The following is a 27,554-nucleotide window of genomic DNA, read 5'->3' as shown; positions in this document are numbered from 1 at the left end:
CGACGGTAGAGAGCGGAGATGCCATAGCAAGCAAGTAGGACGAATGCACCGACAGAGATGAATAGAACTGATGATGTAGTAGAGTTGCTGGAGGACTAGTCGGACCGGAATGACCTCGCCGTACTTACTTTTGGCGAGCATATCTATACCCAACACAGTGGGATCCCACCGAGTATCTTGTGGACGTCTAGTTGAGTCATACCGTCTTTCGTGGAATTGGAAGGGGTCCTTTCGCGATGTCAATACTGATGGTCAAGGCTAGAAGGCCAGCAAAAGCACCAGCAATTGGCCAGCCTCGAGCCTGGCAATTAGAAATCCCCACTATCGCCGGGAATACCTCTATCGCAATGATTTATCTGACGGCTGCTAGAGATGTCAAAAACACAGGTGTGGCAAAGTAGCCTGCAAAGCGTCAGGTTTGCCGACACGTAAGAAGATGTCTTGCAGTAATAGTACAGGATGCCTTGTCCGCAACCGTCGCTACATCGGAGCTACAGCCACCGCGGGCTTCCCACATAGATTGCTTGTTTCGGAGGATGTTTCGTCACGAATCAGTGATAAAAAGGAAGAGCAAAAGATACAGCAAAAAAAGAGTTGTCTCCCCACCATGAGTCGAACAAGGGACCTTCTGATAACAGCAGATATTACAGTCAGACGCTCTAAACCAACTGAGCTACGGGGAGAATACTTCAAAGCGAAGTCGTGCTTGCTGGATGGAAATTTTGGCAGATTATCAATATATATTGGCATATATCTACCATAACTCGCGAGCTTTGGGTTGCGACGCGCTGAATCGCAAGAGTGGGGTCGAAGCGGTTCGTGTTCCCAATCCGCCGATTGCTGACCTCGGAACCCAAAGCGAAGAACACGACATGAGCCAATTTGGAGTCACGTAACATCTACACACTTCGATACCACTATCTATAGCCAACGCCTCCCCGATAACCGCCAAATAATCGCTAGAATACACGGCTTGAAGAGTCACTCCTAGCCACGCCAAACCGCTTCCAGCACGCACATGAAGCTCAACGGGTCTGCCTCTACTCTAACCACATCAAACCTCTCATCCGCCTGCCTAAAGACATCCTTCCACGCGTCCACCGGCCTCTCCTTCGCATTGAACAGCGCCATCATCCTAAGATCAGTAGCCGTACCAAAGCCCTGTATACTCCTCGGCAATTCCTCCTCGCTCGGTCCCTGCTTGCCTACGTAATCGATGAAGATGACGCGCGCACCAGATCTAAGTGCAGGGCGTAGCGCTTGCAATATTTTAACTGATTCGACGTCTGGCCAGTCGTGGAGAATCCATTTGAGGATGTAGATGTCTGCTTCTACAGGCTGTGGATCGAACATGTTGTGTGTGCGGAAGGAGACGCGGGATTTGAGCTCGGATGGGAATTCTTTTCCGAATACTGGAGCGACTTCTGGAAGATCTTCGACGACGATTTTGAGCTTGGGGAATTTGGCTGCGAGGACGGCGTCGTCGTGGCCTGCGGAACCGGCGATCTGGTCGTTCTTAGTAACTGGAATGACGCTGAGATAAGTATACTCACGTCAACAACTGTGGCTTCACCGGCAGCCTCCCAGTCAACAGCATTGAGTATGATGTTCTCGGTGTGGAAGAGATCCTTGATGTACGCCATGAACTTGACAAAGTTCCTCTGTCGCCATCCCTTCTTCTCACCTTCGCCATCGTTCTCAATGAAGTCCCAGCTGTTATCATAGTCACCCCACGCACCGCCAGAGTGACAGAGTCTGAAAGCGGTCTCCTTAATGTCTTTACTCGGTTCTGCCTTCCCTTGCGAAAAGCGACGCAGAGCCTCAGGGAGCAAGAGCATAGGCGGACCCGTTTCGTCCAACACCGTCTGCACCAGCGCAGACAAACCAGGGTCCTTAGCCAGTGCAGCAGATCGCGAAGTGTGCCTGACTGTGGTTGCTGCAGGTGAATCTTTGGCGAAGAAACGCATCGTAACCGCATGATCGATGACACGGCTCACAACCTCAAGAGGGAGCTTGGTGTGCCTCGATATCTCTTCAAACGTCGCCTCACCATCCACCGGTACTGCGCCCCAGAAGTCGAACTGGTTTAGGATGTTCAAGCACGCCGTGTCTGGGACGGCCATGTGCACATAGTTGAACACACTCTCGCTCGGTCCTTGGCTCAGAATCCACATATCCTTCAACGCATCCTCGAGGAGTTGTCGGGTCATGAAGACGTCTCCAGGAAGTTTCTCGTACTTGATTGGACTGTCGGCCTCGAGAGTGATCGGTGTCACGTTCTCCGCCTCCAGCTGCTTCGTCATCTTAGCAGCTAGCTCGCTGATTTGAGCCGCGAGGCTGTTGAGTGTTGCGATCTCATGCTGTTGAATAGAACCCATGTCGACGTCGTCTGGATCAGACTTGGAGCACTTGTAGGCCTGGAGAAGGGGAAGCTGTGCCCTTCGTTTGAGGCACAACTATGGTCGCTATACGTCAATTCTCGCCGGGACCCGAGTGGGAGCTGTCTCCGTGATCGGGACAGAAGAAGCCCGGTACGTTGACCACACTCTAGTATTTTCTCATCACGCTCTGCTCTGCATCTTTTGCTCATGGCAACTGGCTAGCCAAAACGATTGTAGACGACGGAGGATGCAGCTTTTGATTGGCGCGAACCAGATGTGCAGTCGCGCGAACAGAGCCTAGGGCCAGAGCGAGCTCGGAGTCGCGTCCGTAAACATGTACCATCAAGGCACGATATTGTAGCCGCTGCATCGCGAGTGGAACGATCATTGAGCCCACCAGCGCTAATCAGATCATCTTATCAATCTGATAAGATTTCTTCCAGATCTAGGCCTGGGTCGCCGAGGCCAGCCACTTCAGCTGCTGCCGCTTACAGGCAGCGCCCCGCATCACGCGTGAGTCTGAACGAAAATGAATACGAGCATTGTGGGCCCTATCATGATGATTAGTGATGATTTATCCTGAACTGCGACTGTGATGAAGCGTGAGAACTCGACTGAGAAACATATCACAGATGCACGACATTGGGTTGGTAACATAGTATCCCAACACACGCACTCATAATAGACTTTTGATCCTGGAATTACAAGGGTAAATGCGTTTTATTTCGAGACATACTACGTCTCTCAGACGGATGTGTTACGTCGACTCCATATCAACATCGCGGCTCATTTATGTCGTCTAGAACAGCTCATCTAAACCCCCGCGGCGCTATGCAAGCACAAATCCATCAACCCCCCAATTAAACATTCGATCCAAAGAAATATGATAATGTCAACATCTTATTTTCGTCCAATGAGCTTGCTGAGCCCACTCTTCTTCTTTCCGTCCTTCTCCTTCTGGTCTTCCTCCTTTACGCGCGCATCCTCGGCGGCACGCTCGTCCTTTGTCGGTACTCTGGGCTGGTCCGCGAAGCGAATACCGGGTGTACGTGGCGTAGGTGAGAGTGTCTTCTGGCTAGGCTCAGCGGCACGTGAGTGTGTACCACGGCCAGTCTCCATTGGGTCACCAGTCTCCTCATCTTCGGAGTCAGACTCGGGAGTATCGTCTTTGCCGACACCGAGAGCGCCCAGACGACGCCTTCGCTCCGCTGCTGTTTCGCCTTCAAACCCTTCTTCAGGCTCATGTGATGGTGGAATAGCGGAACCGCCTGAAGTTTCAGCCGGAATATTCTCTGCAGCTAGGCGACGTCGGCGTTGTGCCGCGGTCTCGCCACCCTGGTCATTAGGTCGGTCCTCGAGATCCTGGCGTACAGAGTGGAATGGTACATGCTCGTCGTTACTGTCCACCAGCGTCAACCCTTCGGGGCCACGTGCGTGACCCTCCTCCCTGGCTGCTGGCGACTCGATCTTGTGAAGTTCTGCCTCTCCCTCTTCACCAACAACCGGGGGAACGTTCGCTTGCACTGAAGCTGCCCGACGGCGCTGTTCTGCAGTGTGATCCTTGGCGTCCTGATGAGCGGCATCCTTGACTGCTTCAGGAACATCGCTTGCTTGCACAAACTTCGCCCTGTCTTTGGGGTTCATTTGCGACATTTGCTGAATAAACTCAAGCTTGCTCATGCGACGACCACCAGCTGTCACGGTGAAGCGAAGTAGGTCGTCATCTTCCTGCTCTTTCGCCGCCAATTCCGCTGCCTTCTGCTTCTTTTTGTTATTTGCGGCTTGAGTGCCGGATGCTCCAGCTTGTTGCCCCGCGGGCACGCCCATGTGAGTTCCCATCCGCTTCAAACTCTGTACAGCACGGCTTGACGTCTCCACCATGGACTGGCCGCGAGGGTTTGCAGGACGACCATCCTTTCCTTTCTTCGGGGCAGCTGGTATGTCATACTTCTTTAAGACCTCACCATCCTCGTCTTCGACAATAATGGTATTACCATATTGGTAAGCAAGAGCGGGGCCGTGCTTTCCGGACTTTTGTGCCGATTTCTCCGCCTTTGGAGGTTCCGCAGCCTTGTCCTTGTGACCATGGCCTGTGTAGCTTTGCATTCGATTGCGCCAGGTTTTGTGAGGGTGCTCAATAGCGTTCTCGATCCGGCTAGGTGCTTCTTCAAGGGCACCGCCGTGCTCGTCTTGTGACACGCCACCCTGAACATGCTTTTGACGCATGAGCTCTTGTGCCCTCTCACTATCGTGCCTTTGCCTCTCGATGCCGTGCTCGCCATGACTGTCTCTTACGCCGAGAACGTTCCCTTCTTTGTCTTCAAAGACGGTTTCATGGCCCTCCTGGTAGATCTCTTCCTCTGGTATCCGCCTCTTCATCTTTCCTTTCTCGCTTGACGAACTGTCGCTAGAGATAGCCATCGTGTCAGCAAATGTATCGGTGTCTTCCTCCGGGGGTATCGCTTCCGCCTTCTCTTCGTCGCGTTTACTGGGGGCAATAGCTGACTGCGAAATTGGTCCACCTGGACCTCGACCAGCATCCCAACGCCTTCCTCGGCTCGTAGGCTTCACAGAATTGCTGTCTTCTTCCTTTTGACGGCGCAGGAAGCTATTACCGAAACCCACCGCTGCGAGTTCCGACTTTTCATCCAATGACGATTCAGAGGGGCGGCGAGCCATGGAGGATCTGGAGCGTGATTGAATACGGGGAAGGCGGTCCATCCAGCCGGGTCCATTCTCGTTGGCCTGAGTATAGGACATGGAAATTGTCAAAGTGTTGATGCGCTTCCCAAGGGTGAAGACGGCGATGGAACTTCCGTGAACAATGATACTGACAATGACCAAGAAACATGTGATTGGCCATATCATCTCGATGATGTTCAAGTGGTCAGATCCTTCCTCTCCTGGCTTTGGCAATTCGGCCAGCGGGCTCGTGGTATCGGTCTCGAGTTCGGCCCTTGCAAGAATTGCAACGAACAGACCGCCGACACCAATGGGTCCGAAATGACCAGCGAAAGAAGCTTCGCGCCAGGTCTTGATGTCGGGAATGACTGGTTTGAGTGCCAACATGACTGGTATACGGCGGAAGAAAAGTACCAGTATACCAAGCACCACCAAACGCCATGGCGAGAGCCCGATGCTTGGCTCGTTGAACAGTTGCCAGGGAATGATGGATCCGAAGTAGACGAAGAAGGCCAAGTTGATCAGCAAATCAATAACGTTGGAGACGTGAGATTCTTCTGTCTTCTCAAGGAACCATCCGTCGTTGGAGAAACCCACACCGCAAGCGAAGCCCACAAGCAGATCGTCCATACCGAGCAGGGCACCGGAACCAGCGCAAAACAAGGCCAGGACGAAGTAGAACACGAGGAAACTCTCTCGATCGATGAGGTCCTTCTCGTGTGCCCATCGAATCGCGCGACGAGCAATGTATCCGACCATGACTCCGTAGAAAGCACCGAAGACACACTCGTAAAGGATAGTGTAGCAGAACCAGTGGAAGGCTACCTGGTTAGCGTCTGGCCGGTAGTGGAGCAAGTAAATGGCCAAGTACACGAAGGGAAAGGCCATGCCATCGTTGCAGCCAGATTCACAGGACAGCAAGTCTCGAAGATGCTTGGGTACTCGCTTGGCGAACTTGCCTTTACCAACGACGGACGATGCCAAGACAGGGTCGGTGGCGGTAACGCAAGCTGCAATGCACAGACTGTCAAGCCAGTTGAGGTGGGAGTTGAACAAGCCCCAGATGAATAGGCTAGTCACTAGCCAGCCAAAGGTCATGACGGGGAGCAGTAGTGCTACGATAGACTTCCAATGTTTCTCCATGTACGCGCGAGGCAACTCGACACCGACGGCGAAACATTGCACGACAAGGACGATGCGCGAGAACTCGAGAGTGATCAAGTCGACATTGCCCCAAGTCGACGGGTCTATCAGGTTGGCGGCGTGTGGGCCGAATATGATACCACAGATGGTCGCGACCGTGGCTTCACCAATGTACAGACGCTCTTTGATCACGGAAGAACACAGCATGAACAGACTGGTGAAGCCTCCAAGGATCAAGTAGACCAGATGCGGCTTGGTGATGGAGAGATGGTCCCACGCCATTGCGAAGGTTTGTTCCTCTCACTGTCTCTCAGACTTATACGAAGTGTGTATGTGTATGCGCGAAGACGATTCGACGCGCTCGATGGGTTGGAGGGTAGGCGAGCGAGGGTCTCGCGGGCGAGAGAGGGTTATGTAGGGGTGAAGTTGGCACTGGGGCCGCGCTGTCGTGGGAGTCGGCCAAAGGAAGAGAAAGATGGTAGCGAGACCGAATGCATGTATATGGGGATCCGCCCAGACGCCGGTCCTTCACAGCCGTGTTTGGCGAACGAGGGTCTATGGTTAAAGGTCTGTTGGCGACGAGTTAGTCATGTTGTGGGATGAACAAGAAAACCCAAGCCGAATGCTTACGAGTTCAAGTGCTGCTCGGCAACTGCATCCGAAAGCTTGGATGGTGCGCGTGGTAGTCGGGTAGCAACCAAAGTTGAGCACTCACTCAATGCTCGTGCGCAGATTGCAAAAACAAAGGCGCGTTTTCAATTCAGCCACTCCAGTCGCGTCTCGCAAGGCGTCGTCGTTGTCGCACTCTTCAGCTCTACAGAGAATGAGCGGCAGAGGGAGAGATTAGAATACGATTATCTCTCTTCTTCTATGCTAAAGCGCTTGGTACTTGGCAATGACGTTGGTTGGCTCCAGGACGGAATAGCCATCGCCTAATCGGACGCCACCGAGATTCAACAGCCACACCGTTGCTCCATCCTGCATGCCGAAGGTTCGCCGAACATACGAGAACACTGCCGCTCTTTCAAGAACTATTCTACATTGCGAGTCCAGCGCGAAAAGCGTTGAGAAGCAGTCAACATCGCAGCTTCTTCTTTCTCCAAAAGCTGGGGGCGGAGAGCACTTCGCTCCGATAGGCCGTGCTCCGAGCCGCCCCAACTGCTGTGCCCAGCCTTGGACACACTCGCTCTGCGGTTCCGTGGAGGACCTCTTCACTTCCATATGTCGTGATGATGCGCGCGAGGCCACCTGACAAAGACTCCTGCACGATGCTTATCACATGATGCTCTTGCATGCAGGGTGCTGCACTCTCTCTGCACCTAGGCTGACCAACGGAACTTCAGTCAGCAAACATGGTGAACGATGGTTGGCTCGATGATACGATTCATGAGCCCTGGCCGGTAGAAGTCCACTGACTATCGCTAAGTAGTCCGGTGAGAACACATGGGCCCCCACGAACAGCCGCTATGCAGAGATTTACGCTGGAGTTCGCGGTGAAGATGGCTTGTGTGTGAGGGGTGGAAGGTGGGTTTTTGTATACTGCCTCGCATCCTCACGGAAACAACGTCATCGGACATCCCCAGAAGCTGTACACACTCTACCCCATGGTTTCAGCGGAAATGCTCATTCAAGGCACCAGGCACGAACGTGGACAAGGTCTGTAGAGTGGATCGAACAAGCCAGGGAAGTCGCGATCTCAACACCACGAACCCCGGGAATAAGCCTCCAACACGCGATGCAACCCCAGCGCAGCGCAAAACATTAATATTCTCAGCAATGTCCCGTTCACGCGAATCTAGCACGTTCAACTCCCCAGCGTTAATCGATCGATCACGCAAGGATGCAGGTGAAACCGTAGTTCTCAACACCATCTCGTTCCCTTAGATTTCCCCATGCAAATGTCCGATCTACCATCTACTCACCAAAGCCAGCATGACCACGACCATCGACGTCATAACCTCCTTCCACACAACCTACTTTACTCCGCAACAATCCTTGCCCATCAAAACCTGTCAAGATCTCGCCAAACGGTCCGATAGCCGCGTTTCACCATGGCAAGTCTGCCGTCTACACAATGGTCGGCAGGAACACCAAACGCTGGTCACCCTATCCAGGAGCCTAAACTACGGCAGAAAAACGCGCTCCCGCGCACAGAACTCGCGGTATCGCGAGTTCATACTTGGGCAGATTAATGAGGCTGCAGGTTGGGTAGTCGTGCAGAATTCCCCGTTGATAGCAACCCAAATACGAGAAAGCCAAGAACTCACAGACGTGCAAAAATCACAACAACAACAGTAACACGCGCTTCGCATCTAGATGCACCGAAAAAGAATTCCCCTTTCCTTGTTCCCACTGTCTACTCCACAATCTCCACATACGTCACTCAAGCAACGGGCGCCTGAATGCAGCATTTCAGGGCTGTGCCTGAAATGTTAAAGGAGTAGATGGTACAACCTAGTTATTATAGTTGCGGATGTAGAGATGGTGAGCCTGGTACAAAGTAGGCGGGCTGACCTTGCAACATGGAACCCAAGGCAGGGCCCGTGTTTGATGGATGTGTCCATGCTTGACTTGATGGGCGTTGCGCGGGCGCTTAGCACGGGGAACACGGTTGGATGACGGGTGAGAGATGGATGTTCGTGACGTGTGAGTTGGTTGTTGTGCAAGTAGATGGCTATGATGAATGCTGAATTAAGGTATGCGAGATTAGCTATGAAGAGGACGAGAATAGATCTTGTATGTCGGCATGATCTATGTTTGAGACATGCGACCTGGCTCTGTCTATTGCGCTGTACATCAGTCTGATGGACGTATGCAACGGTACATCTGTTACAGCCCTTTGAGATAGTCGTTCGGAGTTGATTTTCTTCAGTACCCCTTGCACGCGACAACCAAGCTCCGAGGGACGCACATTGTAAATGGTCATGGATAGGAATAATATGTACGTCGTGATATTTACAACCTATGTGGTCGACTAGATATGATGATTACGGGAAATGTGAAAGCGCGAAGTTGGGGACCTAAGGGCCACCCATCTAACATGAAGCTTGTGCCCATGAAACAACAAAGCGCCTGGTCCAGCGAAGGAACATCCCAGCGAACCCTTGACCCAAACACGCGAAACAGCCCGAGAGCGAGCAATGCGACAGTAACGAAAATGCGCTGCAGAATTTTCCGAATGCACCGTGGTACCGGGGGAATTCCCTATATCTCCCAGATAATGAATGCACAGACCGCCTAAAAGCGAGAAGAGAAACGTCGTAAATGTAAGTAAAAATGTATATGCATGAACTTGAAAGAGAACGTAACACATGACGTCATGGGAGTATGGTGATGCTCAATGGCCGACAGGCAACCAAGTTCGGCGCTCGTCCATACTCCTGGCGGTGCGACCTCCTGGAGTCAGGGGGATCTCGACGCGCGCTCGGTCGTTGCGCTCGGGGTCGCTGTCAGAATCGTCGTATGCATCAGACAAACGGGAGAAGTAATCGGCCAGACCACTCGTCGGCGATGCGATGCTTTCGTATAGAGGAGGTGGGGTTTCCAGAGGAGGCGGTGGTTCTATTTCCGAAAATGCGGGTGGGTTGAAAGAGGGTACGCGCATGAGGTGAATGGGTCTTTGCACCGTGGAGTCATTCGGCCCGCCGATGTGTGCTGCTTGTGGGCGGGTGAGATTTGGTGATGGTGTTGGTAGTACGGCGTCCGAGTTCCCTCTCGAGCGACCCAAAGAGCTCAATGTAGGTACAAAGCTGGTCGGTGAGTTGCGCCGGGATGGTGCATTGGGGCATCCGCACTCGGGTACCCGTCTGCCGCTCAGGGCAGGTTCGGGCGACGAGTACGCTGGGAGTGCTGTGTTGGCTTGCGTAGCTTGACACGAAAGGATATGGAAGGGCGAATCGATCGAGATCTCGAAATGCCTTCTCTTAGTCGGGTCGGTGGCGTCCGGTTTCGAAAGGCGCATGACAAGCTAGTCGATTGTTAGTGTGTACGACAATGAAACCCAAGATTAGACGTACCTTGATCCAATGGTGCACCTGTATGTTCTGGTACGTGGTGTCGAAGTGCAACTTGGATGACTTGTCCTTCTCTTTGAGGTTGTGACAGCTTGGCAGTTGCACATTGAACTCCATCTCTGTAGGCCCGATGTTTGCATCTCCTCCAAGATCACCCAGTAGGTTGGTGGGATCTTGCACCTGCACGTCCTCGCCTCGAGAAGCGGCTGCCCGCTGGTCATAGGGGACACCCCCTCCAGACACTATCCGCATCGTACTGCCGGGGAATGTACTGGTGGGTGGTCCGTCCGCCCGTTTCTCGAACAGCTGAACCTTACGGACAGGCTCCATTCGATGCACTCGCTTGTTGTTACAGAAGTACTCGACATTCTCCGTGACAAACACTTTGATACGATGACATTGCACTTTCGCCAGTGGGGTCAGCTTGAAAGCGATAGGAACCTGAGCGCCGAGTGGGAAGGATTTGCCGGAGATGACGATGTCGTAGTGTAATTGGTCCTCCCAGCTGCGGCTGATCGCAATAGGCTCGACCTGCTCTAGTGACCCCTCTGATGGCGCGCGGATCAGGGTAACTTCCTTTGTTCCTATGAGGTTTGTGCGGAAGGCGCCAGCGCGTTCTACAGTCGCTTCCAGCTCGTACTTGACGGAACCAAGGTCGACATCGATAGTCTCGGGAAGGTGGCTATCCAAAGGCAGCTCGAAGTTGTACATGTACTCTCCGGGGTTGAAGGTCCTGTAACCCTTCTGTGCTACCGAGGGGCCGCCTCCAGGGGTGTCGCCCTTACCGAAGCTTCGCGATTGGTTGACTTGTAGCGATAGTCTTTTGGCCTCTTTTGTCGTTAAATTCAGCGAAGAGTTGTTTGGCGATCCAGTCAATCCGTTAGAGCCCTTGTAAAGTTCCACGTGATCTGCACCAGTGCCGTTCTCGGCAGTGGGGAATTGAGAGTTAAAGAATGGCCATGTGTGGCTCATCAGAGTATCAACCTCTTCGAATTCAACCTTCTTTGGAGGAATGCCTAATTATTGTTAGTTTGAACAAGGAAAACGATGAACGAACGTACCTTCTGGCCACTTGGTCGTCGCTTTACCTCTGAACTTGAGTGTCACAGCCTTCAGTTTCGCGGGTTTCGAAATCTTTAAGCATAGTGTTCCACGGAGCATAGCTGTACTTCGCTCTGCGTGCTCGGCTTGCTCGAAGCCCCGTAGAAACAAAACCGGCTCTGTGAGCTGCACGTTCACACTGACGCCACCACCTGAAGCCACTGGCTTCTCTTCTGGCAGGCTCTTGACATTGGAGATTATGCTCTTTGCAGATGCACGACCGGAAGACCAATGTGACTCGGCGACTGATGGTCTCGGCATGCCTGCTGCAGCCAATGTGCCTCCGATAGCGCCTACTGCGCCGCTGCCAGAGTTCCTCGTGAGCGACCGCATGTCGGCGGTGCGTGGTTCTGGAACAGAGGCAACGGAGTTGCGGTTGCTGCTATTTGGAGTCGTCGACGATTGAGGGGTAGGTATGTCTGTAGTTTCGGGCTTGGAGGAAAAGTGGGTGTCGATAAACGACCGTAGGAAACGTTTAGCGCCGTCGCGTGGGGCCGCCAGCTTTTCTGTGAAGTACGACTGACTAGTCGTCTGACGCCTCTGGCTGCGGAATAAAGTCGGATCAGGACCGACGTGTGCGATGTGAATGCGGTGCGGTCTGCGATTGCGGCCAGCAAAGATGCCGCGGTAGGTTTTCTTGGGGGTGTCTAAGTGGTCGGGTAGATATCGTAATCGGCCACGTTCAGAGTAGACGGTGTGGTACTCTGGCATAGCGACGATGCGTTAGTGACTTGAAGTGGAGGTGGAGGACAGGATCAAGGTGTGGTGACAAGGCATGCGGCGTGTTGTGTCTTATACGAGGTGTAATTCAGGAAGCAGAGAAGAATTTGGCTTGTGCAACACCTCAGAGTCATGAGAGGGGTACAAAGGCTTCTTGACCACGGTAACCCAAGCAGGTTCCATATGGATGCTTTGGGAAGGGACGTTGAGGTTGGGCGCTACTAGGACAAAGGGCCCGAACGCGGTGAAGGGGGAGATGAGACAAGGACTCACGAGCAGAGACAGGGTATCCAAAGGCGTGGGTGAGGCTACCTAGTTAATGATGTGTAAATGCGATCAGCACGACAGGCCACTGTAGGGTAGTGGAGCGGTGAAGTCGCCGGTGCGTCGGAAGCGTGCGGGAATACCCTGGAGCGAGGGTTTGCGCTGGCGACGGAGAGGAGTTTCTTGCCAGGACAACAACGGCGAATAACAGGAACTCGCGGGTGTTTTGAAGTGAGTTGCAGCTAGCCAGCGAGCAGGCATGTTACGAGGACGCGAGCATGTCAGACTAGGGCAGTGCAGGGACGGCGAAAGTGTACCGGCGTCGAGTGCGAGCGTCGAGTTTGCAGGGAACAGACGGATGACGCGGACGGTGGACGGTGTGCAGCGCTGCTGGTCGGCGGGGTCGCAGCAGCTAGGATGATGAATTTGAGATGGGCTGCTACTGCTCTAGCAGAGGTATATCAGTGGGTACCCGGATGGGGTAAGGAATGGTCGTGAGGGCGTGCAAGCAGCGCATCAGGGCAGGATATTCCCGCAGCGGGTATATGAGCGTGCTAGGCGTTACTAGGAGCGGCATGGCAGCGCAGCAGTAGCTTGCGCGGACGGAGGCTCGGATGCATTACATCATGCTGAGCACCAAGAGTCTGCAAGACTCGATGCAGGGGTCAGATCTCAATGGGCATCTGCTCAGGCTGCTTCTAGACCCGTTGGCGGCTAGCGACCGACTACGGCATACCCGGCACGTTACCTTGATCGACGACGACAAGGCATGCTTCATCCTGCCACTACGCACGCACGGATGGCAAAGCGCCGACAGGCACTGATTACAGTATGTATGCGAGCACGCGCCCATGATAGCTGACAGGATATGGCATCGCTTAGACTCCAAGATGGCAGAGCCACGCTGGGCATGGGCAACGCGCAATCTCGCGACAGACCAAGCGATGCTCCGCCAGCGCATGGGCGGAGAGTTCGTCTTCCTTGTTTTGGAACTATCGAACAGATGATAGATCATGCCCGGGCATCTTGTGCCGTGGTGCATCAGAACAACCACATAAACAGGGCGTCACCTCCCACGATCGCCGAAAAGAAACCTGACGGCCCAATCGCGTAGTGATCAGCGCCTGGGGTTCTGAATCTGGAGTTACAGCAAACGTGAGTGGGCAGATCGGCGCAAAGAACAGGGCGGGCTGCCAACTCAGCCGCCCTCAAGTTCGAGGCCAGGAACGAAGCAGTCGTCATTCTGGCTGCGGTGGATCCTCGGCAGTGGGGTGGAAAGCTTTTTTTTTTCGTGGCATGTGCGAGATTCGGCGCATCTGGGGGAGGGTTGAGGAGCGGACACGGCAGGGCGGGCAGTGCGGAAGGAATGGCGAGCGTGAGGCGGCACCACGTGACCACGCTGGCTTCCCCGCAACGCGTCTGGCGAAGGGCAGGGCTTAGCTCAGACGCGCTTCGCTCGGCGTAAGCACACGACACCGCGACTTTGCAAGTGATGGATGCGCATGACGGAGGCTATGGTAGGACATAGGGTATCGTTATTGCCATACACATGCTCACATGGTGCAGGAGCAGGCCAATTGCCCCTGGCTGGGGCCATCCTCTGCTGCACCTCTATTGCCCCCGAGCAGCGCGTACGTCTACTCCAGATGCTGATATCTCGCTGTCTCTAATGACCAGATAGGCCAAACTTGCGGCTATTGGCGCGCAGATGGGCGCGACCATCAAGCTCGACCTCACATCAGACGTAACCCACCTCATCGTCGGCAGCACCGACAGCGCCAAATACCGCTATGTCGCCAAGTCTCGCGAGGACGTCAAGGTCCTCTCCCCGGAATGGCTCGAAGCCTTGAGGGAGGTGTGGATGACTGGCGATGACGACCTGGACATGGCCGCGCTGGAAAAGGAGTACCGCATGCCGACCCTCGCTGGGCTGAAGATATGCCTTACCGGCTTCGACAACCGTACGTCGCGAGTTCTAAGTGCATACGACGATACTGACTACTACAGCCGATCAACGCAAGACCATTCAGGAGTCAGTGGACGCCAACGGAGCCGAGTACCACGGCGACCTCACCAAGTCCGTCACCCACCTCATCGCAGCGGCGCCATCGGGCAAGAAGTACGAACACGCCCTGAACTGGAGGATGAAGATCGTGTCGCTGGAGTGGCTTGAACAAAGTCTGGAGAGAGGCATGGTGCTGGACGAAGCCCTCTACAACCCCACCATGCCTGTCGAAGAACGAGGCCAGGGTGCTTGGGATCGCAAACTGCCCGCGTCGCCCGCCATAGGCAAACGCACGCGAGATGCAGAGCCGAGCCAGGCCCTGAATCCTTTTCGCAGGAAGCTACGTCGCTCGGCAAGCACCAAGGTGGGCAGCCAAAGTGATGCCTTTTGGGCGGGCATCACAGCGCCCAGTTTCGAACGACCGATTGATGAGGATGAATGGACAGAGGAAATCGTTACTAAGCCAGATAGTACGCGGACAAGCACTCGCACACATACCCCAGCGTCCCCTCACAGACATGCATCCGTCCATGAGAATGATTCGCTTATCGAGGCGCACCTTGATGACAATGCAGACAGTCATGAACCATCATTGCCACCACATACGAACCATGTGTCCCAACATGATGGCATCTTTCAAGGACGACTCGTTTGCACGCATGGCTTTGATGCAGAGAAGGTTTGTCATACCATCTTACATTCTAGCCCTAGCTGACGTTCCCGCTAGACAAGCATTTTGCGCCAACACCTCGAGAGCAACGGCGCGCACGTAATCCATGCGACCGATCTCAACAATGCGCAATCCGACGATCTAAGACGAGGCTACTTCGTAATACCACATGACGTCGAGGTCGATTCGGCGGCACTTCCGGGGCGTGCCGGAGAACACATGAACCTGGCCACTAATTGGTGGGTCGAACGCTGCCTGTATGGCAAACGTCTAGTAGATCCATCGGTCGATGTGTTAAGTCGACCATTCGAGAAGCTTAGTATCAGTGGTAAGCTCGTGCTCCACGGTTGATTTATTGGTCGCTGACGTAGCCAGGGTTCTCTGGACTCACCATCAACTCTACGGGCTTTTCCGGCATCGAGTTACTGCATGTGACCAAAGTTGTCACGCTTATGGGTACGGGATCAGCTCCGCCTCCATTGAAATCGTCTGACAATTTTGACAGGTGCCTCGTACGATGAACAGCTATCGGCGAAGACCTCGGTTGTGATCTGCAACCCTCCTACCATAAACACACCGAAACTCAAATTCGCCACGGACAAACGGATACCCGCTGTTCATGCCACATGGCTTTGGGATTGTCTGCGTAGTGGTCGGCTACAGTCGTATGCCGAGTATCAATTGAACAAGCCAGCGCCGCCTCAGCCACAGAAACCTAAACAGAGGCCTCAACCACAGGATGATGTGCCCACTGCACTGTTGTCCACGGAAGAGAGCCTTGAGCTTCGTCAGAAAAAGCAACAGCCTACCAATGCCGTGAAAACGTCTCTGCACCCACAGCAGCGTGGTGCTCTTGCTCTCACTGCACCATCAGATGCAACGCCTGCATCAACTACAGATGAGGCGGATACTTCCAACAATGATACTAACGGCCTAAATTACGATGACGATGAGTCTGTCATACCTGGATTGGATGGCGCAGGTTCCCACCCCCTCCAAGAAACCAGCGCCAACTCCCCGCGCCGCCCATCAACGTCTCCGCATGCCTCAAAATCGTTCCCACGACCCAGGAGTTCATCGGCCGAGTCTCTCATAGCCCCGGCACCCCGCAAGTCCAAGGCTGGTCAGATCCCAGATCCGGTCGTTCCTGTTCCTGAACCCGACTCCGTGATCCCGGCGGATACCGAGCCGGTACCACAGGAAGCACCAAAAGAAAAGGAAACAATAAAGGCAAAAGGACCGGAAGAAGAAAAGGATTACTCTTCAATCTTAGCTCAGATGCGCGCAAACCGCAAGACCTTGCCAACGTCCGTCGATCAGGCACCTGGCAAGACGCGGAAGAGGCGGCAGCTTGGTCGCGCAACGTCCACGCGGTCGAACGCGTCAGCGGGTGATAGCTCCGGGAACATTCTGGCTGGAGAAGAGGAAGAAGAGGAGAACACGGTGCTGGTGGAGGAATACCAGCCTAGCCAGGAGCTAGGTTGGGATTCTCCTGGTGCTGCGAAAGCGAGGGAGCAGATGATCAAGAAGCTGGGTGGGACTATGCAGGAGAAGAGCGTGGCAGTTGAAGGAATTGGCGTCGTGAAAGACGTTGGAGGGAATACTACGGGAAGGTCGGGTAGGAAGAGGCGAGGGTGAAGAAGACCCTCATCCTGTACAGTCATAATGTAAGTGGTGTATGTGTGAGGAAGTTATCTTGGATTTGTCTGCATGGGATGGCGCAAAGCATAGCGAGGTGTTATTTGAAGTAACAATGGAGCATAGCGCAGGCGTTTGATAGTAATACCTTTTGTCAGTTAAATCTGATTTCATCATATCCCGTATGTCACCTTCAGTCGTCTCTCCAAATGCCCTTTGGCTGTTATCACTTCTTCTCCGAGCCCGTCTTCTCTCAACCCCAATCTCTTTCTTTGACTCCTTAGTTCTTCCTCCCCCTTGTTACCAAACTGCTCAATCACGGGACTGGGTACGGCGTCCAACCTTGCTTCATCTAGCGGGTGGCAGAAGTACGCCATACTGTATCGTTCCTGCCCGCCCTCAAATGTAACCCGGTGGACTGTAGATTTCAGCATACCATTAGTCCAATAACACAGCAAATCTCCTATGTTGACCAGGATTGGAGGTGATGACGATGGCGATGGGCTCACCGGCACTGCCTTCCAACCTGAAGGCGTAGACAGTTCAAGGCCAGGCTGGCCTGGCAGACGGAACAAGAGGGTTAGACTACCGTAGTCCGAGTGTGCACCTGCACGGATACTGGTTTCACCTTGCTTGGAGTCTTTTCCTTGGGAGATCGTAGATGGGTAGTAGAGCATGCGGAAGATGGTGCCAGAAGGGCCGAGAGATTGGTCGTGTCGCGTGCTGAAGTACTTGGGGTCGGGAATTTGGAGGGCGGTGTTGAGGAGAGAGAGAATTTGGTTGCAGAGGGTGTGGCAAGAATGTTGAAAGCGGGCAATCAACTTGGAGGATTCCTGTAGAGGTGATGGGAGGGGTTGGAGGGTTGGGTTTGGGGGTCCGATGTTGAAGGCTTCTTTTGGATCACCTTGCTATTATTCGTTTCGTCAGCAGGTCGTCTCATCACTTGTTATGTTGATAATCACCTTTTGGCCTTCAGGATCCAGAGATTCGCCTTGCATCTGTACCCACCCGCGGTTTATGCCCCCTGCTTTCTCAGAGTGGATTGCGTATTCCGACTTTTGCTCTTTGGGAGCGGCGAAAAACTCCTTAGACTATTTTCATCAATCAACAAGTTTAGTTTCGGACAATCGACACATCATACCAACTTGAACATGCCATCGATGTCCTGGGGTGGGATGGTCACACCATCGTTCTTAATGTAGAGGAAGCCATGTGTGGAAGCCGCGTCCAGCACTTGCCGAGCGACGTCTTCGGAGGGGCTTGAGATATCAATAACCGGTATGGCTTCCGAGTGGTGTCCTGAACTAGCCATTTGGAGAGAGAGTGAGATGTGACGCGTGAAAGCCTGGAGTAACGCTAGGTGAGGGGCAGAGGTGAGACGTGAGACGCGATTAGGCACTAAGAAAGCAACAGAGAAGCCACGTTCAAATTGGGGCGTTTTTACGGAAGCAGATCACCCTCAATTCTGCGCCTACCCGTCATTCATCCCTCTACTCGGCGCGATTGCGTTCCCTCGTACGGCTAGACGCTGTACCTGAGCTAGCGCCCGGCTGATCAGGGATCGTGTAGTTGCCAAGGCGTGGAGCTGCATCGGAGCTTCCAATTTACTGTCCACACCCCCGCAACCCTCTACAACTTTACCACACGTCGTCGCTACATACAGTAATCACGCCAGGCGAATCTCTTAGTATTACTCGAGACTTTACTGCCATCGTCTCCGTTCATTATCAATCCCTCGTTCCCATTACTTTCAAACAGCCCCACCACGCGACTGGCACCATGATCCGCGACTTCGTACAATGGACGGCCACACTGGGCGAAACGGGCGAGCTCGAACAATTGCGCGGTTGCCGCGTAGGCATCGAAGCAGCCGAATATCTGAACCAGCGGATCCTCAATCACCCGCGCGCAAAGGAGCCGCTTGTGCCTGCGCTGGGAGGCCTTCCGCTGGCCCTGACACAACACATTGAGGACGATCTGGCCCAATTCCGCAGCTTCGACATCGAACCCGTCTTCGTCTTCAGCGGGCTGGACATTACAAAACACGATGATCCTTTCAGACAAAAGGAGACCGAGGCATCGGTAAACATCAATGCGTGGACTCTGTACGACAGTCACGAGGCGGAAGCCTCTGTCGCTAAGTTCGGACAGTCAAGTATGGCCACCGCCAAGATGCGACTGTGTATCGTGCTGACTCTGCCCAGCATACGTCACGCCTGAGGACCTCTTCCGCGCCCTACAGTCAACCCTGACCGAGCGCAACATTCGTTGGACCGTCGCGCCATACAGCGCCTGGGCTCAGGCAAGCATATCCGGAGTTTCTGTTCGCAGTGACTAATTATGGACAGTTGGCATATCTCGAGAAACACGAATACGTCCACGCCGTCTACGGCTCGTCAGATATCCTCATCTTCGAATGCTCCAAAATCATAACAGCTTGGGACTTCGAGGCCCGACATTTCAGCTTCGTCCGCCGAGAGAAATGCATAGCCGACCTTTCGAAGTTTGTCAACGCTCCCAACATCTCAGATGATATCTTCCTCGACACCTGCATACTCGCCGGCACGCCGTTCCTCCCGACCCACCCGATCCTCGACGCGCCTAACAGGGCAGACCTGATCAAGCCGCACAGTGCTATTAAGACCATCATGAACAGCGGTCAGTCTGGATACTCTGTGGTTGTCAACAACAACGATGTCCCCCCCGCGGGTAAGGAATACGTCACTCGATACCAGAAAGCACGCCTGGCCGTCAAAAATCACCCAGTCTACACCGAGGAAGGGAAGGTCGAGCCTCAGAACTCTGGCTCGATGCCTAACGATGCAGGTCAGTATCTGGGTCAAAGGCTTCCAGACGAGATCCTCCACTACATGTCGAAAGGTCTCATCAGCCCGCACATCATCCAGTGGCGCACTACCTGCGAGGTATTCGAAGTCCCTCCCATGGATGGTGGCCTGTCTCCAGAATACAGGGACCTCGTCAGCTCTAAGCTGATCCCACTTCGAACACCCGCTGTCAACCTTTTGTCTAGTACTTTACATAATTGGTATCGGCACCAGTCTCTGCATCAGACGCATTGGTATTCTCCTGTCGAACCCAATGGGAAACGCACATCCACAACCATCCCTGTCGAGAAGCCATCAGAAGCCATAGCTCCTTCGCTCGTTGACACCTGGAATGTGAAGGAAGCTACATTCAGGGATGTTGTCGGACAGTACAAGGTCAGCAAAGCCGCAACCGAATTGACGGGTCAATACTAACGCTCTGACAGGATTGCGGGACTCTCGGTGCAGCCATCTTATCACTGCAAAACTCTGACTTCGTTACCAAATCGGTCGCCAAGAAAGATCCTAAGAATCCTCTTTCTTCCACTTCCGAGATACTGTACAACTCGATATGGCGCTTCCTCGCTCTACGAGAGTACATCGACCCCAAGAGCCATAATCTGACACAATGGGGTAAAGTTCTTGTTTCTATCATCGCTGGCCTAAAGGGCAAGCCAGAGCACGAAGAGGCTGCAGTGATCGCAGTCGAACTGATACGGCTGGGCCTCTTGAACTCCGACATCGATATGTTCTCTATGTACAACGGCGCACCAATGCGTGGTAGCAGTAAGTGGGAAGCCCTTGACCAAGTCCTGCATAGCTGACAGCCACCTAGCGAACGACAAGGAGTACAATATGCTAGTGTCTCGTGTTGCTGGCTTAGGTACTTTACACCACCGTCCGATCGGTTTCACCGGACCTCTCAGCCAACATTTGCTCGGTTACAACTCCATCATCAACAAAGTCCGTCAGTCGCTTCGAGATATCATCGAGGTGGCCGCTACACAAATGTTCTGTACTGGTTGCTGCACTAGACATGCTGATATACCAGCCATCGCGATGAAGTTAGTCGTCCCGAATCACAATGACCCGAGTCTGATAAACTAACGCTCTCTAGGCTTCCATTCCTTCTGCCCAACAACTGTGCGCTTAGCATAGCAGCCAAATCGTACCTCGATGAGCTTCTCACTGGCGATGCCGATCCGACCTCCCCAACGACCAAGTCACGTGTTATTCAAACCGCATCAGAACGCTACTTCCCGCAATCACTTAACCTCGCTGGCGATCTCAAGTCCGCATTCTCACTATGGGACGCCATATGTGCCGGTGTCAAGTCCGCGAATAACTCTACTGTGCCAGACGCGACAAAGCAGGTCTGGGCAGAGGCAGACAAGTGGCTCGCTGAACGACGGTAGAACCGCGAACTCCACCCAGAGCCGTGGCCGTCGGCAAAAGAGGCTTTTGAGTTCAGATACTGCCTCATAAGGGCTCAAGAGAAACGCCTTCACATCGCCAAAGGTAACCTTAGAGGTGTGGTGACAGGGTACTCCGCATACGAAGATAGACGGAAGGAGATGACAAGGGCGCATCACCTGCTCAAAGGAGTGGAGAAGCTGGAACGTCGCTTTCAGGGGAGACAAGGAAGTCATTTCTACCATACTTGAGCTCTATTGTACTCTTCAAACCAAAGCTATACCCTAGGTACAGCGTCAAGTACGGAATGTTATCCTTCAGACCCACGTCGTACACCGGGTACAGCGTGCGATTGTAAGGCCCTCGCGAACGAATGAAACCGTGAAAAGCAAATTTTGTACAGTGGTGACTTAAGCAAGTAAATTTTCCCTGCTGCCTTTTCACTGAGTCTACCTATTCCCCCAGCTCATCGTCTGTATAAGCCAACGTCGCTTCCTGTTATATCCTCTATCACCACTCTTGCCCTATCCGCTGCCTAAGCTCCCAAGAACAAAATTCCGATCATGTTATCCACCTTGGTGGTGAGCGCATCAATGGCAGTGTCTCTGTTCTCAACCTCAACACTGACGACCTTATGTGCCACGCCACCTGCCTGAACGATGATACTGATACACGCCTGACCGTTGAGGGCTTGCATATTGCGACTCAAGACGTGGACATGGTTCGCATTGATCTCTTCGCCGTATTGAGCCTCCTTGTGGTGGATGATCGCAGCGAGGTTCCCTGATAGAATTATTAGTCATTTGTAGTAAGAAATGTTTGCATTCAGGCAGGGAAAAAATTGATTCAGGTGAGAGAGGGTCATGAAATACACTTACCGGCGAGAGTGAGGACCTTCCTTTCATGAACTCTGGCTTCAGTAGCGACGAAGTTGATGAAGTCGCCCCGGAACGGATGAAGGAGTTCGATGAGACGCTGCCTTACACTCGGAGCGACCGAAGTGTTGATAGTTGTCACGGCTGGAGCAGGGAACTGAGGCGGGTGGTAGTTCGTGCTCTGGTCACCGCTGTGGTTACCGCTCTGGTTACCGCTGCCACTGCCACTGCCACTGCCGACACCAGAGTAGTGAGGGCTATTGTAGATATCTTGGAAGGCGCTACCAATGCTGGGTGTAGAAGAGAAAGACATCTTAGATTTAGAATCGGAAATGTGAGGTGTAGGAGTGTCGGCGGACTCGGTCACGAAGACATTTATTATGCTCATGAGTAAAGTGTTTGCGCCAAGCCGAGAAGATCCACACTGGCGGTCTGTACGCGGTCACCCAGGAAGGCCTATGTAGACTGAACCTTAGTAATTTCCGTCAGATTTGTTTGCTATCGGTGGCCGTTTGCACCGGTCATGTTATAAGCCATCAACCAATCGCAACTCATCGTGACCAAGGCGCAAAGATAACGGGAAAGCCATGGACGCTGAGTGAACGGAACCAGGCGCTGGTATCAACATCAATCCATGCGCTTTCTCATCAGTGGGAAAACCTGAAGTCCAGCCTCTTCATCCCCTCATCCTTCGTGTTGAAAACATAATCCTCCTGCTCTTCCTTGGTCATAGCTTTCCATTGCCCATCTCTTACACGATTTCTCCAAATGTAGAATGCCTTTACAGCATAGAACAAGAAAACGTTATACAAACAGATACCAAGCAATATCCTATTGCCCCTGCGATACAACGGCTGATCGTCATCGCGATAGATATTAGTAGCAATGATATTGCCGGACTGCACAAACATGTTGTAGAAAGCCGCAGAGACGGCGCGTGTACGGACGGAATTCGAGTTCTTCGCGTTCCAACTCACGAGGATGGCGTGGCAGTACGGATAAGACAGCAGGCCTGTGAGGAGCGCGTACCTGACCCAGGGATTTGCGTCTGCGGGCAGTACGACAAGAGCGACGAGCCAGGGGAAGATCCATATGTTCGATAGACTGGATATCATGGAGCGTTCCTTGAACTTCTCGGATAACCAGGTCACGGCGAGGAGTTGGATAGCGTAGAGAAACTGGCTGGGTATGGCGAGCAGGTTGGCTTCGAAGACGGAGAAGCCGAGTTGGCGCAAGATATACGAGAGGTAGTTCTGCGGCGGGTTAGGTGGGACGTAAGCAGTCAGGCCGATAATGTAGAGGGGCCATTGTTCCCAGTCGCACGCTGCTTTCCAGAGGAGCGGGAGGCCAACTGCTTGGCGGTTGTTCATGTCGCCTTTTGAGGGATCGTCGCGGAGGACGCGGTTTACGAGGATGTACTCTTCGTGAGGGGTGAACCAGCCGTTTTTGCCGCGAAACCAGTGTTGCGTTTGGCAGGCGCCGGGAGGCATGAGGCCGAATGAGAGGATGCCGATGGCTAGAGTCATGATACCTTCGATTAAGAACCTGTCTGTGTTAGGAATGGTGCAAGTTGAACCAGATGGTATTGGAAGCTTACAGATACTGCCAGCCTCCCCAGCCATGAAGCCCTCGCATCTGCAATATACCCGCTGCAAGCAGCGAACCGACAATATTGCAAGTACTCAGCGCAGTCCAGAACCACGCTAGCCGGTGTGGAAGTTCATTGGATTTGTAGAAGTATGTCAACCAGAGGACGATATCTGGGATGAAGCCGCCCATGAGTAGACCAAGGATGCACCGGATGGCGAAGTAGTGGGCTTTGGTCTTCATGGCGCATTGCGAGGCGCTGACAATGGACCATATGCAGATAATGGTTGGGATCCATCTGTCACAAGGTTAGTACTTGAAGCCTGACGAGACGGTAGGTAGGCAAGATGAACTTACCGATCAGCACCAAGCTTCTTGCTAATCAGACCGCTTGGAAGCTCGGCAAAGAGGAATGAACCAAGAAAGATCTAGCTTTGCGTCAACGAGAGCTTTGAGAGTAACGAACTGAACCAAGCTTACAGTCTGACCATAGTTGAAGTCGTTTGTATTCATTCCTGCGCCAAGTCAGATATCTACCATATTGTGTCCCTCATTTAGTTGATACACACCTAGGTCTTTCAGCAAATTGTCTGAGATCGCTCGATTGATATTTCTTCGATTCAATTCCATCGATATGAACATGATCCATGCCCAGAGAGCTATACGCCAGTCCAGCTACACCGAGAGCGTCAGCCCTGATCAGTGGCATGACTTCAGTTACTCACCTTTTTGACTAGACGTTTCTCTTCTTCAGCTTCCCATGTATACGTCGGGTCGAACCGATGACGTCCTTCGTACTCGGCGTCATCGTAAATCTGACGCCAGCGCTGAGCCGTTGCCGGGTCGCTGAACGGATGGTCTTCGTGTGAGCCATGATGTGGCGGTGGTGACTTCGAGCCGTGTGACGACCTTGGGTCAGCGGTTTCGGTGATGGGGGCCTGCTTTTCTACTGGTGTAGATGCAGCCATGTCTGCAAGGATAGATGAAAGTAGACTTCTTCTCGTGATTCGTTTTGATCTGGCTTAGACCAATCGGTCGGTGCTGATTATCGAATGTACCGAGGGAGTGTTATAAGGGACCGGATATGTCTATGACTAGGAACTGTATCGACAGATGATGCAACCCCAGGTACATGTGACAACATGCGCTAAAATGAAGAGCCTTACCGTCTAGACAAGGCTCTGAAAGCCGAGAGACTTGGTTACGAAGGCCATAGATAAGGAATGACGTTTATGCGACAGAAACTCGATACCAATGATTGCATGCGAGGAACTTCATTGACAGTGCATACATATCCAGACAGATATATGCTGATAGGTCAGTTGATGATACACTTTAATGCCGCCAGGATCCTGCGATCTGAGTCGACAAAATGCCTTCCGCGGCCACATGTGAATCCCAATTTGGCGTAGGGAAACAGACAGTGCAGCTACAAATCGACCGCATGCGAAAGGTCAGTCGCACGATAGTGTATATTCCACTATCGTCTTGGATCAGTCGGAGTCTCTGGACATCGATACATCGATACAACAGCCGTTCATCGGAAGAATACGACATCCATGCTGGTAGATTCGTTCCGAAAAGTCCACCCTCGGCTCCGTGGGCTTGGCATGAACGCTGTTGGTGTACTTCGATTGTCATATACAAGGGTCGATATCAGTGTTTTGGGAAGAGGATCCGTCTTTGATCGCCGGTGCATCGTAGCGAGGTATGTTGCGAGAATGGCGAAGATGTCGTCAGACACTGCCGGAATAGCCTACGCGAAATCTGCACTTAGCAATCTGAGTACCTTGTAAGCGTAGTGATGTCTTTATTGAGACGGTTGAAGGTTCCGGTGCACATGCCAGCGATGTTATCGTGAATGATGCAGCTCGAAAGAGCAAGGGGCTGGGAAGTCGCGGTCGCGTCGCGTTCGGTCCAAACTAATCGGGGACTAGTGTGCTCACTCCCCCTACAGGTAGGAAGGCAAGAACGACGAAGCATCTCTCTACCATACTAACACTACACCCGCCGTTGCATGCGCGGAAAGGTCGCGACGCGTTATTTCCGGATCGATGCCATTGCCAGCTGTGAATGGGACTCTGCCAAGCAGCACGCCATCCCACCCCCACATGTCGTAGCCTCAACCCCGCAACACCTCGTCGATATCGCGCATCATGGAAGACTGTGGTTGCAGGAAGCGACTACCGCCACTATCATAAGTGTGCCGAGAATGATTGCACCATAGCATCCATGCGATGATGCTACGATGCCAATGCACAAGCCGAGAAGTTACTGTTCATCATTCCCTCGATGCATATGCGCCTAGGTTCAGTTGGTGTGGCGAACAAGAGTAGGAGATAAGTGTGGTATCGCTCTGTCGGAATGCGAAACACCCTGTAGCAGTGCAAATCAGCATCGTTGATCATGGCTACGAACACCTTGACCACCACTACCATTGAGGATATAGGCATCAAGACGCAGCCTGGATATCCTCGCGAGCCTCTAAAGACCAAAGGCGTTCTGGATGCCTTTGAGTCTTTCGACGTTACACCAGTCATCGGCCGCGAATTTGTGGATGTAAGTCTGAAGGAATGGTTGCGCGCGCCAAACTCCGACGATTTGATACGCGACCTGGCAATCACAAGTAAGCCACCCTCAACGTTTTCCCAATGACTGAACAATAACATTTTGGAAAGTTTCTCAGCGCGGTGTTGTCTACTTCCGCAAGCAGGATGATTTGGATGATGAACTTCAAAAAGAGTTGGCCCAACGCCTCGGCGAGCTTTCTGGCAAACCAGAAACATCCAAACTGCACATTCATCCTGTTAGAAACGCGGGAAACCGTCTTGGAGGCAACGACAATGAGATCAGTGTCATTAGCTCGGATTTGGCGAAGCAACTCTTCAAGGAGCGGTCACAGACTGGCAAGCATGGCTGGCACAGCGATATCACTTTCGAGCCGGTACCAAGCGACTATGCAATCTTGAGAATGACGCAGCTACCAAAGTCAGGTGGAGGTGAGTGCGAGAAGTAGCCATACTCACAGTGACATGGCTGAAGTTGTTTTAGACACTCTGTGGGCATCAGGGTACGACCTTTACGACCGCCTCTCGAAACCGTATCAGAAGTTTTTTGAATCTCTCACCGCAACATACGCCCAACCAGACTTCAACCGCGCGGCCAAAGAAAACAACTTCCCCGTTTACACGGCTGCACGAGGTGCACCGGAGAACACCGGAGACTCTCTGACCGCTGTCCACCCATGCATCCGCACGAACCCCGTCACGGGATGGAAGTCACTCTACAGCGTTGGCCACCACGTCCAGCGTATCAATGAGCTGAGCTCAGAGGAATCAGAGCGAACTAAAGCCTGGTTCTTGCAGCTCATCACCGAGAACCACGATCTGCAGATTAGACATAGATGGCAGAACCCAAATGACGTGGCCATATGGGATAACAGAAGCGTACTTCATACAGCGACGTACGATACCGATGGCCAAGGCCCGAGGAAGGGGTATAGAGTGGTCAGCTTGGGTGAGCGACCATATCTGGATCCACAAAGTACGAGTATGATGGAAGCCTTGAGGCTGGCGGAGGGACAGTAGTGTGTGATACGTGCAGGTCTAGAACACTTAAATGTTGTATTTGGTCAAAAGGCATGAGTCGAGGTATAACTAAATCAATGAGAAGTTGGGTGAAGAAGTCTACGAGATAGCCTCGTAGGCTGCTACGATCACGTGCACATGCATGTCAGCTTCTGCCTACACTATCGAACGGCCCTACAACTCAAGATACGCTATCGATCTAGTGTCGCCATCGTTTTTCTCACATTCGTTCACGTGATATCACCTGACTCTTGCTGCCTTCCCACTAAACCTGTCTATCTTCTGAACCCATTGTCTATATAAGCCCGCATCGCTTCCATACTTTTGTTCTCCATACTTACAAGTCAGGGTCGGCGAGCACACGCATTCGCATGGACCGGCTTAGATCAGCTGCATGGCACCATTGCGGGACTGGTCTTGTCTGATGGCTCTTTGTGGGCGGTCGCTGGCATAATTTTTGATAGCTTTTTCATTAGTCCTTCGCACTTTGGTGAGGACTGAGGAAGGAGTGGTATAAACTTGGAGGCCTGTGGAACATGACACAGTATTGAAAAGTAGCTCAAATAGATAAGTACCTGTTCGATATCATGACGAGGCTCAGCCCAAATTGAACTCTTTGATCTCGGGTCGTAATGCGTCCCAAGATTCTT

The 27,554-nt window shown here is 52.8% G+C and overlaps 8 protein-coding genes and 1 non-coding gene across 9 annotated transcripts; 3 read left to right on the top strand and 6 right to left on the bottom strand.

Annotated features, from left to right (window-relative positions):
- Positions 1 to 597: 597 nt before the first annotated feature.
- J4E88_000376 lies at positions 598 to 683 on the bottom strand. Its single transcript has one exon. It is a non-coding gene; the product is annotated as a tRNA-Tyr (tRNA).
- Positions 684 to 987: 304 nt separating this feature from the next.
- J4E88_000375 (uncharacterized protein) lies at positions 988 to 2,378 on the bottom strand (the record flags this gene model as incomplete). Its single annotated transcript, XM_049394054.1, has 2 exons — positions 988 to 1,506; positions 1,554 to 2,378. 2 exons carry the CDS (start codon positions 2,376 to 2,378, stop codon positions 988 to 990), a joined length of 1,344 nt encoding a protein of 447 aa, XP_049259883.1.
- Positions 2,379 to 3,281: 903 nt separating this feature from the next.
- J4E88_000374 (uncharacterized protein) lies at positions 3,282 to 6,488 on the bottom strand (the record flags this gene model as incomplete). The annotated part of the gene is made up of 1 exon (XM_049394053.1): positions 3,282 to 6,488. The coding sequence occupies one exon, from the start codon at positions 6,486 to 6,488 to the stop codon at positions 3,282 to 3,284; it is 3,207 nt and encodes a 1,068-aa protein (XP_049259882.1).
- Positions 6,489 to 9,543: 3,055 nt separating this feature from the next.
- On the bottom strand, positions 9,544 to 12,031 carry J4E88_000373 (uncharacterized protein; the record flags this gene model as incomplete). Its single annotated transcript, XM_049394052.1, has 3 exons — positions 9,544 to 10,173; positions 10,223 to 11,235; positions 11,281 to 12,031. 3 exons carry the CDS (start codon positions 12,029 to 12,031, stop codon positions 9,544 to 9,546), a joined length of 2,394 nt encoding a protein of 797 aa, XP_049259881.1.
- Positions 12,032 to 13,796: 1,765 nt separating this feature from the next.
- On the top strand, positions 13,797 to 16,617 carry J4E88_000372 (uncharacterized protein; the record flags this gene model as incomplete). The annotated part of the gene is made up of 6 exons (XM_049394051.1): positions 13,797 to 13,821; positions 13,871 to 13,935; positions 13,986 to 14,265; positions 14,312 to 14,763; positions 15,037 to 15,307; positions 15,485 to 16,617. The coding sequence occupies 6 exons, from the start codon at positions 13,797 to 13,799 to the stop codon at positions 16,615 to 16,617; spliced, it is 2,226 nt and encodes a 741-aa protein (XP_049259880.1).
- A 1,779-nt stretch (positions 16,618 to 18,396) lies between these two features.
- On the top strand, positions 18,397 to 20,857 carry J4E88_000371 (uncharacterized protein; the record flags this gene model as incomplete). Its single annotated transcript, XM_049394050.1, has 6 exons — positions 18,397 to 18,772; positions 18,822 to 18,919; positions 18,966 to 19,838; positions 19,889 to 20,228; positions 20,278 to 20,452; positions 20,560 to 20,857. 6 exons carry the CDS (start codon positions 18,397 to 18,399, stop codon positions 20,855 to 20,857), a joined length of 2,160 nt encoding a protein of 719 aa, XP_049259879.1.
- Positions 20,858 to 21,390: 533 nt separating this feature from the next.
- On the bottom strand, positions 21,391 to 22,255 carry J4E88_000370 (uncharacterized protein; the record flags this gene model as incomplete). The annotated part of the gene is made up of 3 exons (XM_049394049.1): positions 21,391 to 21,638; positions 21,734 to 22,162; positions 22,249 to 22,255. The coding sequence occupies 3 exons, from the start codon at positions 22,253 to 22,255 to the stop codon at positions 21,391 to 21,393; spliced, it is 684 nt and encodes a 227-aa protein (XP_049259878.1).
- A 122-nt stretch (positions 22,256 to 22,377) lies between these two features.
- Positions 22,378 to 24,285, bottom strand: J4E88_000369 (uncharacterized protein; the record flags this gene model as incomplete). Its single annotated transcript, XM_049394048.1, has 6 exons — positions 22,378 to 23,275; positions 23,328 to 23,615; positions 23,675 to 23,745; positions 23,798 to 23,832; positions 23,887 to 23,992; positions 24,043 to 24,285. 6 exons carry the CDS (start codon positions 24,283 to 24,285, stop codon positions 22,378 to 22,380), a joined length of 1,641 nt encoding a protein of 546 aa, XP_049259877.1.
- Positions 24,286 to 25,723: 1,438 nt separating this feature from the next.
- On the top strand, positions 25,724 to 26,904 carry J4E88_000368 (uncharacterized protein; the record flags this gene model as incomplete). Its single annotated transcript, XM_049394047.1, has 3 exons — positions 25,724 to 25,943; positions 25,996 to 26,316; positions 26,369 to 26,904. 3 exons carry the CDS (start codon positions 25,724 to 25,726, stop codon positions 26,902 to 26,904), a joined length of 1,077 nt encoding a protein of 358 aa, XP_049259876.1.
- Positions 26,905 to 27,554: the final 650 nt, after the last annotated feature.

The sequence above is a fragment of the Alternaria novae-zelandiae genome, assembly GCF_023758075.1.
Source record: "Alternaria novae-zelandiae strain BMP 2774 chromosome Unknown scaffold_1, whole genome shotgun sequence".
Classification (NCBI taxonomy): Eukaryota; Fungi; Ascomycota; class Dothideomycetes; order Pleosporales; family Pleosporaceae; genus Alternaria; species Alternaria novae-zelandiae.
This window is presented reverse-complemented; position numbering and strand designations above follow the sequence as displayed.